General features: G+C 41.8%; 1 protein-coding gene across 1 annotated transcript in view; it reads right to left on the reverse strand.

The window, feature by feature from the left end:
- PAK5 (p21 (RAC1) activated kinase 5) overlaps positions 1-10,377 on the reverse strand; it is a gene marked incomplete at both ends in the record, with an annotated part of 99,010 nt that extends 88,633 nt beyond the window's left edge. Inside the window, one exon of the mRNA XM_080814377.1 lies at positions 10,174-10,377. Coding sequence (XP_080670503.1) covers positions 10,174-10,377 — 204 coding nt within the window. The remainder of the gene's footprint in view (positions 1-10,173) is intronic.
- Between the last annotated feature and the right edge of the window lie 1,357 nt (positions 10,378-11,734).

Genomic DNA, 11,734 nt, shown 5'->3' on the forward strand with positions numbered 1-11,734 from the left:
GAGAAAGGGTATGGGAGTGCGGGGCAACCAAATGCAATTGCCTCTCTGACATTAGATCTACATTCAACTTAGAAATTGGGTGGATTTCAACAAATGATCAACCATGGCTCTCCATGGAAGAGGTAATTTCCCCCCACCTCTTGGGGAGTATACAACTTTGGCCTAAATTCTAGAGCATTGGTTTTAGGAATGAACTCAGCATCTCCACATTAACACCCCCACTCTGGCTTCCCAAGTGAAGGAGAAGGAAATGCTCACCTCTCACACTGCATGTGTGTGGGACTCTCTAACACTTCAGAAGGGGCCTGAAGGGTTTGGAGCACCCCCATCCCTCAGGTCTCCCTGATGTCACCCCTGGCCCTTCCTGTCTTCCCATGACCTCTAGCTCTGTCCGCTCTGCCCCTGAATCCAGACTCTCCCCAGTTCCTCTCATCCAGGAGAAGTAATGGCCCACCCATCCCATGCCTACAGTCTTGGCCCTCTCTTTGTCTTTCTCCCTAAACCTTTTTCAACCTGGACTCCCGAGCTGGGAGGCTTCACCCACCAACCACCCACAAATCTTCTTGTTAACAAGGACAGGGATTGGGACCCACTTAGAGTAGAGCATGAGTTTCTTCATCTATACAACTGTTTACTTCATCGACACAACTGGATTCAAACTAGTCAATGGTTCTTATGAGAACACCACAAGATAATATTAAAGATGTACTCTGTACAAACATCTCCAGTGTTTAGTAACAGGTCAGGCCTGTTTCCTAGGGTATTCCTACAAAATCCACAGATTATTAGAAGTTTGATGCCTGCCTTGCCTCCCACCAGCATCTGCTCTGGCATCAGTCCTGGGATCAATCACAATGAGGTGGACGCAGAGCCCCTGCACGCATCCTGTCACTGTGTGGGAGCTGCCCCTCCTCCTCTCCGGAGTCAGAGGAGACCACAGTCACAGCAGGGATGCTGGCAAAGGCAGAAACCATAGACCTAACAGTCAATTAGTCCTACATTACTTTCCAGTACAATCCACTACTGACAATTACTTGATACGTGGTGCATTCTATTTATGTCTACCTTGGTCTTGAGGGTGACTGCCGATACTCAGCTCTTGAGAGGGTGTGACTATGACCATTCATTTATGAGGTCTTGGTGGTCCAATCCTTTTTTTTTTTTTTTAAGATTTTATTTATTTGACAGACAGAGATCACAAGTAGGCAGAGAGGCAAGCAGAGAGAGAGAGGAGGAAGCAGGCTCCCCGCTGAGCAGACAGCCCGATGTGGGGCTCAATCCCAGGATCCTAGGATCGTGACCTGAGCGGAAGGCAGAGGCTGCGTCACCCAGGCGCCCCGGTCTTGGTGGTCCAATCTTAACTGGAAGCCTAGAATCCACCTCTTAAGTTCCAGGATCATGGACTAGGAACATCCAATTATTTGGGGCTTGTTTCAGTGAGGCGAAGGTGTGGGCTCCTCTCGGTATGGTTACAGAGCTGCCTGAGTGTTAAGATGAACAACCTGGAGGCCCAGAAGAGGAGTGAGGCTTACATCCTTCCTCCTGGAAAGGGAAGAAGGGGTGAGGATCCACAGTGATCACTTTCCTGCGATGGATCCCTCTCCCCTGAAGCCATTAGCTGCTTCTGGAGGAACAACATCTGAGTTTAAAGCTGCTCCACCTTGGAAAGGAAATGCTAAGGTAGAAGTAGCTTAAGTAAAACCCTGCAGTAAAAAAAGAAAGATGGTACTTACAAGAGGTTGATGATGATTTTATATTTTTAACTTTCAGAGGGGTCTGTGGGCATGCATGTGCATGTGGTGGGGGGTGGGCATGGGGCACCTCAAATCCTAATCTCACTGATACAAGGCAAAACTGCTCTCAGAAGCTTTCAGATATGACTGGATCATAGAAATGAAGGTATACAATACATCTGGCTTTGGTCTTGGCCTTGTCTACTCCTTTGGAAAAAGAGTACATCATGTCCAAATCTCCTGACTTTAGGCAAGTGAGAGAATTTAAAGCCACTATGATGGGTTTCTTCCACATTCTCTCTGGCTGTGGGAAGGTTCAGAAGGCATACTGAAAATGGAAGGAGAGATTCTAGGACATAATGGGCACTGAAAGAATTATTATCCCCAGCGGTTTTGCAAGTGTGGATGGAAATATTAGCAATAACCTCAGCAAAGGATTAACAACCCATTCTCCTATGGAATGTCTTGCTTTCAGTCAACAGACCCTGCTGTAGGTTTTTGCAGTTGGTTGGTTTGGATGAGAGGCTTTAAAATACGGGTAATGTGCCCAACAGATTTCATGATTACATTTTCCTTTCCAAAAAAATTAAGTCTTTAAAACAAACACACTATTTTTTTTTGTAAGAAGATTTATCAAAATCATATAGTCAGAAGGATTCCTTGAATCTCAACTCTTATACCCATTTAATTAATAATGTCCCTAAAAGCTGCTGGATGGCATATCAAATCAATATAGTTGGGACACTTTAAATTGGATCGTGTTTTTATTCTTTTTAAAGATTTTATTTATCCATATGAGAGAGAGAGTGCACACAAGCAGGGGGAGCGGTAGGCAGAAGGCAGAAGAAGGCTCCACCCTGAGAGGCTCAATCTCAGGACTTCAGGATCATGACCGGAGCTGAAGGCAGACACTTAACCACCTGAGCCTCCCAGGTGCCCTGGATCTGACTTTTAAATGAATCAATTCATTTCATAATAGAACAATTTCTTGATCTGAGACTGGAGTCCCTCATGCACTGGGGTTTAACCAATGGCAAACTCCTGACTGTGACTTCTGAAAGCCCCAACACCAGCCAGACTCTCTTACCTACCTGACCATTATCTCCCACTCCTCTTCCCCATCCACTGTGCTCCAGCCCCATGAGGATCTGTTTGTCCTTTAAAGTCTCCATATTTGTTCCCACCACAGGGCCTTTGCACTGGTTTTTCCTCCCATCTGTGAATTTCTATCCTCCTGGGCTTCTACTGGTTCCCTTATCACCTTCCCAGGAGGACTCTACTCAAGGACTCCAAATAACTTCCCCACGCCCTCAGTTCCTTTATATTTTATGTTTGATATTCTTCATCTCATTTAATGCTACTGAAGCTGTGTTGTTTACTTATTTACATGATCATTATCTGTTTCCTATGAGGATTCAGGCTCCCCAGAATAGGCACCTGGCACTTCTTATTCAAATAGGAAGTTCCTCACCCAGAACTACCCCTGGGACAGAGTGAGCACTCAATAAATGAATGAATGAAATTAATGTAAAATTTTCTGCATCCTGTGGGTTTTAAAGATACAGATCTCAGAACTGGCTCTGAGTTAATAAACAAGGATTGGCAACCCTTGGTACACGCTTAACAATGACATTATCAATATTTTTATAGGAGGCTAGGTGTTGGTGTAACAATACATTTCATGGCCTTATGATAATTTATGTCTTTTCTCTCTTTTGAAATTCTATTTAAATTCAAGTTAGTTAACATACAGTGTAATATTAGTTGCAAGAGTAGGATTTAGTGATTCATCCCTTGCATATAACACTCAGTGTTCAACAAAACAAGTGCCCTCGTGAATGCCCTTCACCTATTTACCCCATCCCCCTACCCACCTCCCTTCCAGCAACCCTCAGTTTTTTTACCTATAGCTAAGAGTCTCTTATGGTTTATCTCCCTCTATGTTTTTATCTTATTTTGTTTACTGTTTTTGTTGGTTTATGGGCACTTACTCTTTTTCTAAAAATGTTTATGGTTGAAGCCACCAAGAAAACTTGATTTTCTTGAAATGCTTGGGAGGCTCTGATGAATTAATATCTAAATATATAATTTGATCAACAGAATTAATTGACTCATAAGGGATATTTTTCTTAAGAACTGCTTACCAGATCTGTAATTTTATCACATTATTAAACTGAAGTACAAACTGCAGAATGCATTCTTCTCCACACACTAAAGCTCCTAGACAGTTCGGATCCTGGCCACATAAGCGGATCCTCACTTTATGGATAAGGAGACATCTGTTCAAAGAAGTCGGTAGGCTACTTACCTAAAGAGACACAGAACTGGCAGATCTTAGACCTCTGCTACAGTGTTGGACTCCCTGAACCCTCCCTCCTTTTTCCAATCCTATGTGCCTAGCAGGGTGAGCATCTGGGCACTGGATTTCAGCTTGTAAGGAAGGTGCTTCTATGTTCAGTAGGATATTTTAGTGGGAACAGACCTGAAAGGAGGAAGATGTACAGCCACACGGACTTAAAAAGAAAATCATGGGGGGATCCATCAGCTGTAAGAGGGTACCCGGTGGAAAACATTGGGATGAAAATAAGAGACTAGGAACCACTCAGTGCAGCTAATGGTGTAGGAGGCTTTCAGATTATAAGACATGAAACAGGCACAGGGGTCCCCAAAGTCATGAAAGGGCAGCCTTCAACTCTCACAGTTGCCGTGAGTGTCATTCGGCTACGAGCACGACAACCATCTGATGCCCAATTTGAACCCCCTGGTGACAGCTCTCGGAAGGTGAAGGTAGCACTAGAAGAAATGATCCCTCCACACTTAAGTCTGAGCAGCAAGGAAGAGCCCCTCCTGACACGGAAATGAGAAGGATCCTTGGGAGACCCTGTTCCCTTGGGTCAAAAGCAAATCAATGCCAGAAATGTCAGATAGTTGCTTTGTAGTTCAAAAAAGTGGATGGCAAAACTTTCCAAGCAAATGGTGAGTCCCTTAGAAACAGAACTAAATTAAGGATGACGTGGCTCTGAAGACATAAATCCTGAATGTGAAATTGTGAATCATGAAAAGAGACAGAGGGTGGAGAATTAGAGAGTAATTATGATGGGAGCGTTCTGTGATGAGCTTTCTACATAGGCTCTGCTAGGGGAGAATACGAAACAGCGGCACAAACCCTCAAGAAGGATGGCATGGCCAGAACTGAGCGTTTCCCACTCTTGATTTTCCCTGTTTCTGAGAGTAGGATGCTTTTTGACGTGATGGCCAAGGGTGGGGGGTAAAGGAGGAAGGAGAACCTCACTTTAAAGGACGATAAAACACCAAAGATGACAAAGACGAAACAAACCCAGGCAGAGCTGGTTTTGCTCTGGCATTCTTTGGGCATCTTCAACCTTGAAAAGATAAAGAGAAGACTGTCAGTAAGGATTTGAAAGATAAATTAGAGAAGGGATGGTGAGCAAGGATGTAGCGATTTTCAATGATGTCAAAACTCTTGGTTTAGGCAAATTATATTCCGTGACACTGAAAAGGATGGAATATTACATTCAAGAATCTCAGAGAGTTGGAGAGACTTGAAGATTACCAGCCAACTAGAGAAGACAAACATCTCTATTAAAAAAGAAAAACCACCCAAAACCATCAGTAGAGTGTGAGGAGCAAATTGTTGAAGCCACATATAATAAAATTTGATGTCAGCCTAAACACAGTGGCTCTCAAATTTTTGATCTCCAGAACTTCTTATAATTATTGAGGACAGACTCCGAAATAATTTGGTTTATGTTTTATCTATCAACATTTACTGTATTTGAAATCAAAACTGAGAAACATTTAGAACATAAGAATACCAAGCACTGCTCCATTGGGTATCAGACCAATGATGTCAAGACACGTCATGTAGCTCCTAGGAAACTCCACTATACACTTAGGAGAGAGTGAGAGTGTAAAATGCAGATGCAAATGACCCCATGGTATTATTAAAATGAGTTTGATCATGCAGACTCCTCAAAGAGTTCAGACCACACTTTGAGAACTGCTATAAGAAAACTTCTCACCATGTGCCCAAGGAGACACAAACATGGACGTTCATGACAATATTACTCACAAATAGCAAATACTTGTCAATATCCTTTAGTAGAGAAATGGATAAACTGTAAAAATAAAAACCTCTAATTCCTAAATAAACTCATTTTCTACACATATATATGATTTATCTCAAAACAATGTTAAGCAAAAAAGCAAGTAGGAGAATATTAGATATAGGATGACATCATTTAATAAAATTTCAGTATACCAAATAATACTGTTATTTCTATAGCTCTATACTCGAAACTGAAAACCGAATATGAAGCAAATATTAAAATATGCTATCTGTTCACGTTAGGTAGAAGCTACAAAGGCTTTTTAATATCATCCTTTATATTTATTTTTAGCATCTTTTTAAGTGATTTCTAGGCTGTTCCAGAGAGTGATCATCAAGTTCTAACTTCAGTCAGCTAAAACAGTGGTTCTTAAAATGTGCCCCTCCCCTCAACCATCAGCAGCATGAGCAGCAAATGAGGGCTTGTTAAACATGCAAATCACCAAGAGCCCCCAGATCTACTGAATCTGAATCTCTAGGTTGGGGCAGGGGAATCTGGGTTGTAATAAACTCCTCAGGAGATTCTGATAAAAGTCCAAGTTTAAGAAGCAAGGGACAAGAACAATGTGACCACTCAACCTGCCATTTATATAAATGCATCTCATTCGAAAGTAATTTTGGTAATATTGTTTACGATGTTCCGTGGACAAAATGATGTTGGACAAGAAAAGGAGTTTCCCAAAGGTACTTGCCAAATGTCTTAAAGGGATCTCCCCCAAACCCCTCCACCACCTCTGAGGGCTCAGATTTTCTGTTTGCCTACATGCCTTTGGCTGAGTACATGCATTTTAACTTCTGATGCAAGTCTGAGCTAACCTGTGCTTTTGGTTACATTTCTGAGCATTTGGAAATCCTGACCAGCATAAACTTGTATTGATTATACCTTATGAGGATAAATTCCTTTATAATTACCTAAATCAAAGATCTTTAAGTGTGGTTTCCAGACCAGCAGCATCAGCATCACCTGAAAACTTATTAGGAATGCAAATTTCTGACCCCAACAGAGTCCTGCTGAATCAGAAACTCTGGGGATGAGCCCAGCAATCTGTGTTTTATCAAGCCCTCCAGGGGACTCGGACGGACTATAGTTTGAGAAACACTGACCAAAATCAATCTACATGTCCTGGCAAGGGACACAAGCAATTTAAAGAAGATTCTGAATTGGAACAGCTGAAACTTTAATCAGAGAAGAGTTCATTGTAATGGTGAATTTCCCTTCAGAACCAGCCTGCCCAGAGCTTACTGACACATACCCAGGAACCGGCAATTTGCCACAGTGCAAGGCGCTATGCATTTCTTCCATTTACCGCTTTCACGTCGCGATCTCTCATTGTTCTTTGCCCCCATTACAGGACAACCTGAGCAAATTAGAATTGTTGCTTCTACTTAAAGAACTTTGCCAAAAAAGCTTTAAATCTGCACAACTCTTCTCACTCCTTTCTGTCAATTCCTTCATAGCTGTTTCAAGGATTGTTCGGACTTCTGAAATAGATTCTGCATGATTTATTATGTTTAAAATAGGGACGATTTCTCCAGAGAAGGCATTTCCAAAGAGTGGGATCATCCGAACCACATGACATACTTTGGCCCCCTGAGCCTTTGATTTTCTTTATTCTAGAGGGGCTGGTGGAGTCTGCAGGACTCTCTCAGACCACCAGTACTGCCCAACAGCATTAACTGCACGCAGGACCAGGAGGAGAGTATCAAGTACGGATTTATTGGGCATCCTTCAGTTGAAAGCATTTGATTAACTTTACTCCTTCTGGGGAAAATTCAGCCTAGCTGAGTACTGTTTTTTCACTCCCCATCTGTATTTACTTTCTTTCTCACAGGCAAAATTGTGCCTGAAGTCCCATTTGCAAAATTCAGGCCTGGGTCTACGCTGGAGATGTATTTTCCAGTCATCCTGTGGTTTGCGTCTAAGTGTCTCTAACAAATATTTTCATTTCATACAGACTGGAGGCTCAGTCTTGGGGCATCAGGGCAAGAAGGCCCCTACCATGAGTAAGAGAATCCTGCGGCTCAAGAGCTCGGCAGGTAGGAAACTTGCTCTGACTCTCTGTGGGGCTGGCAAATTCTGTCAGAGAGGGTATGGGCCAGCCCACCTGAGAGATGGAAGAAATGAACTAGAAGAATGAACTAGAAGTCCTGTTAAGTCCACCATTCACCAAGCACAGTGGATTATCACTGAGACAGGAGTGTCCTCCTCTACCACCAGCCAGGACCTGCTAGGACTCAGATGAGTAAAAAAACCACAGTGAATAAATTATGCTCTCTAATAAGACAGCGCACATCCTGGGCCTTTAGCTAGGATGTTACACTAGGACTGCCTCCTTCTAGAATGTTCCTCATCATCTGATAACCACACTCAATAACTGTATTTCACTTGGGCATTTTACCTTCTCTGTGACGATCAATGGCAGAGAATTTTCTGGGCACAATGCATATTCCAATGCCTGAGTTTTAGAAAAACTTGGGATATGAGAAAAAATAAAAATAAATAAAAAGCAAATTCTTTCTAATCCCAATTTCGTATCAGATATGCCCCCACCCCACATTATTTAGTCATTCTGAAGCATTAGCCTTCCCTTAGGGAGAAAATCCTATTCAATAAAAGGATACTGCCTAATATCAACCAGTAGAGTTGGTTAATTGGTCAGTTTCTATTAAATATCATTACCCTTTTTGTCCCTAAAGATGTATCTTCTCAAATATCCATCTTTTGAGTATTTTACATTTTAGCTGCCTGAAAAATTTCAAAATCTTATCAGAAAATCAAACTCACAAAATGCACGATTAGAAGACTCTGTATTTATCTTTGGGTTGAACAGACCCACCCATTTCAATAACAGAATAGAAAACAAAACAAAACAATACCAAAGAGAATGACAAAGACTATGCTTGAATGATGGAATCACAGTGCTAATTTACTCAGCCCCGGTGATCTAAGAATTTCCAGTAACTCACCAGGTAGGCTTCTTTCTTTGCATCCTCTAAAAATACAAACATTCCTGTTTTGCCTAAACACTTAAACACAATGTATTCAATATTCAAGTTTACTCAGAAGATGGTATTCATAGCTCAGATGTCTGCTAATGTCATGAGCAAGAGACTCAGAATAGAACCTAATCTTTTAAATAACAGGACAATAAACTTCAACGACATTTAACCCCCATAGATAGCTTTTGGGCAATTGCTTGTTGGTCTACAGAATTCATACCATTCTGAGACGCATAAAGAAACAGCAATGAGGGGCGCCTGGGTGGCTCAGTGGGTTAAAGCCTCTGTCTTCGGCTCAGGTCATGATCCCAGGGATCATGGGATCAAGCCCCGCATCAGGCTCTCTGCTCAGTGGGGAGCCTGCTTCCTCCTCTCTCTCTGCCTGCCTTTCTGCCTACTTGTGACCTCTGTCTGCCAAATAAATAAAAAAAAATCTTAAAAAAAAAAAAAAGAAACAGCAATGACTGGATTTTCTCTGTAGTCACTTGACATACCTGAAATTCCCAGTGATGGGTGTTATATGTAAACAATGAATCATGGAACACTACATCAAAAACTAATGACATACTGTATGGTGACTAACATAACATAATAACTAATAATAATACTAATAAATTTATTGGAACTAATTTCTGCTTTAATGCAGTTACTCTCACAAACATCCCTTGCCAAAAATCTACTAGCCCTTTCTTTAAGGTAAATTATATCCTAAGACTCAAGTGACTCATTTTTATTTGAAATAGCTAGACCATGAAGACAAATATGAATATATATGTATTTAAACATGATTACATATAAAACACGCACACTATTTTGGGTATGTAGGTATATGTGCATGTATATACATACATATGAATTATTATTCTTAAAAATGTGTTAGTATTAAGTTTTATATACAAGTTTAAACATTCTGAGGGCAAATGCAAAACACCTAAAGGTTGCCTATTTAATCAGAAGTCACTGCCAACACCTACCAGAGAAGGTCAATAATATTCTTCCGTGTGAAGACTAGCAAACACCATTTTAAAGTAGAAATAGGGCTTCTCTATTTTGTGATTGCATTTTATGTGTTTTATGTGTTTGATTTAAAAAAAATCTCACATCTGAAAGCTGAGGTTCCTTTTCATGTGCTGCAATTGACAATAAGTGGGGAACATTATACTCATTGGAGAATAAGTATGGATCATCAGCAGAGATTTGAAAACAAGTGCATGATTTAGGCACTTTTCTAGCTTGCCTGTAAAGATGGTGCCCTACTTCAAATGAGAACATGCCTCTTGAGCCGACTAAAATACAGAATCCCTGCCATACCTTCATGGGCGCCAGCTGGATGGGTGTGATGCAGGAAGGGTCCACCATGGGCTTCGGCCTGTTGGCCGTGTCCGCTAAGAGGCTGTGCCACTGCTGGGGGAGGCCCGTGAACTTCTGTTCTTGTGGATCAAACCCGGTGTGCACCCTGTGTTCAAAGTTGGAGGGACCAGATATTTCAATCTTTTTCTTTTTCTTTCCGAACATGATGCAAACCTGGGAAATGCAAACAGAACAAGAGATCGCTGGTTAGATCTTGCTGGCATAAGACGACAGGAAAAATGATTCCGTTGCAGTTCTAGCTTTTCAATGATTCCTCTTTGTCTCAGCTGCAAAAGATGAAAGTTGGATTTTCAGGGTGCATACAGGAGGTATTTCGTTCCTAATCTGTTTTCTCCTTGCCTCTGCCATGTGGAAAATAGTTCCCTGTCCCACTGATCTTGGATTTGGCCATGGGACTGCTGTGCAGTCCAGGGTGGAGGGTTTTGAAGGCATTGTGTGTCTCCACTTTCCTCCTTGTGCTTTTGCCATCTGGCAAGAAAACCTGTCTTGTGCATGATACTCCCTCAGCCTGGATCCTGGAAGGAGAGATGCGTGAAACCGACCCAAATCCAACCTCCAGTCTGGATCCAGGCGCAGATGAGTCACAGGTGACTCGGGGGTAAGAAAGCAATGTTTATATTTATGCTACTAATATTCTGGCCTTGTTATGTGGTATTAGCAAAGCAAAAGCTGACCGGTACACAGGGAGAAGCATCTCAAAGTTTGGTGGGCACTTAACATCTGAACACCTTTGGACAAATAGGGGTATAGATGAAAAATGGGGTTAATAATCATAATCACCAATAAGTCAATCAGAGAAAGACAATTATATGATCTCTCTGATATGAGGGATTTCAGAGTCAGGGCGGGGGGTCATGGGGAGTAGGGAGGGAAAAAATGAAACGATATGGGATTGGGAGGGAGACAAACCATAAGAGACTCTTAATCTCACAAAACAAACCGAGGGTTGCTGGGGGGTGGGATGGGATGGTTGGGTGATAGACACTGGGGAGGGTATGTGCTGTGGTGAGTGCTATGAATTGTGTAAGACTGATGATTCACAGACCTGTACCCCTGAAACAAGTAATATGTTATATGTTAAAAAAAATAACATTCACCAGACACAATTATTATGAAGCTGAAACAATTAAACATTTGTAAAACACTCTGAAAAGCACCCAGCACAAAGTAAGTGCTGCAAATATTAAATAGACCTCTGAACAAATATGCAAGAAACCTAAGTGGCATTGCCTGCAGAGAAGGACAGAAGCGAGCCTTGGGGACAAGGCAGGGAGGAAGACCCCTTTTCAGTGGCTTTATATTTAGAATGTTGCAGTGTATTTTGTCTATTTGAAACAATGTAGTTTACCTAATTGAAACATTCTGTGACCAGGATACCTTCAGGATACCTGTTAAACAGTCACTATGTGCTTTATGGTACTGAAAACATCCAAGACATCCTGGGTTTGAATGCCAGGCTGGTTCACCTACCCACTATGATCTTGGGTATAACTGCTTTTCC

Source organism: Martes martes (assembly GCF_963455335.1).
Source record: "Martes martes genome assembly, chromosome: 9".
Taxonomy (NCBI): Eukaryota; Metazoa; Chordata; class Mammalia; order Carnivora; family Mustelidae; genus Martes; species Martes martes.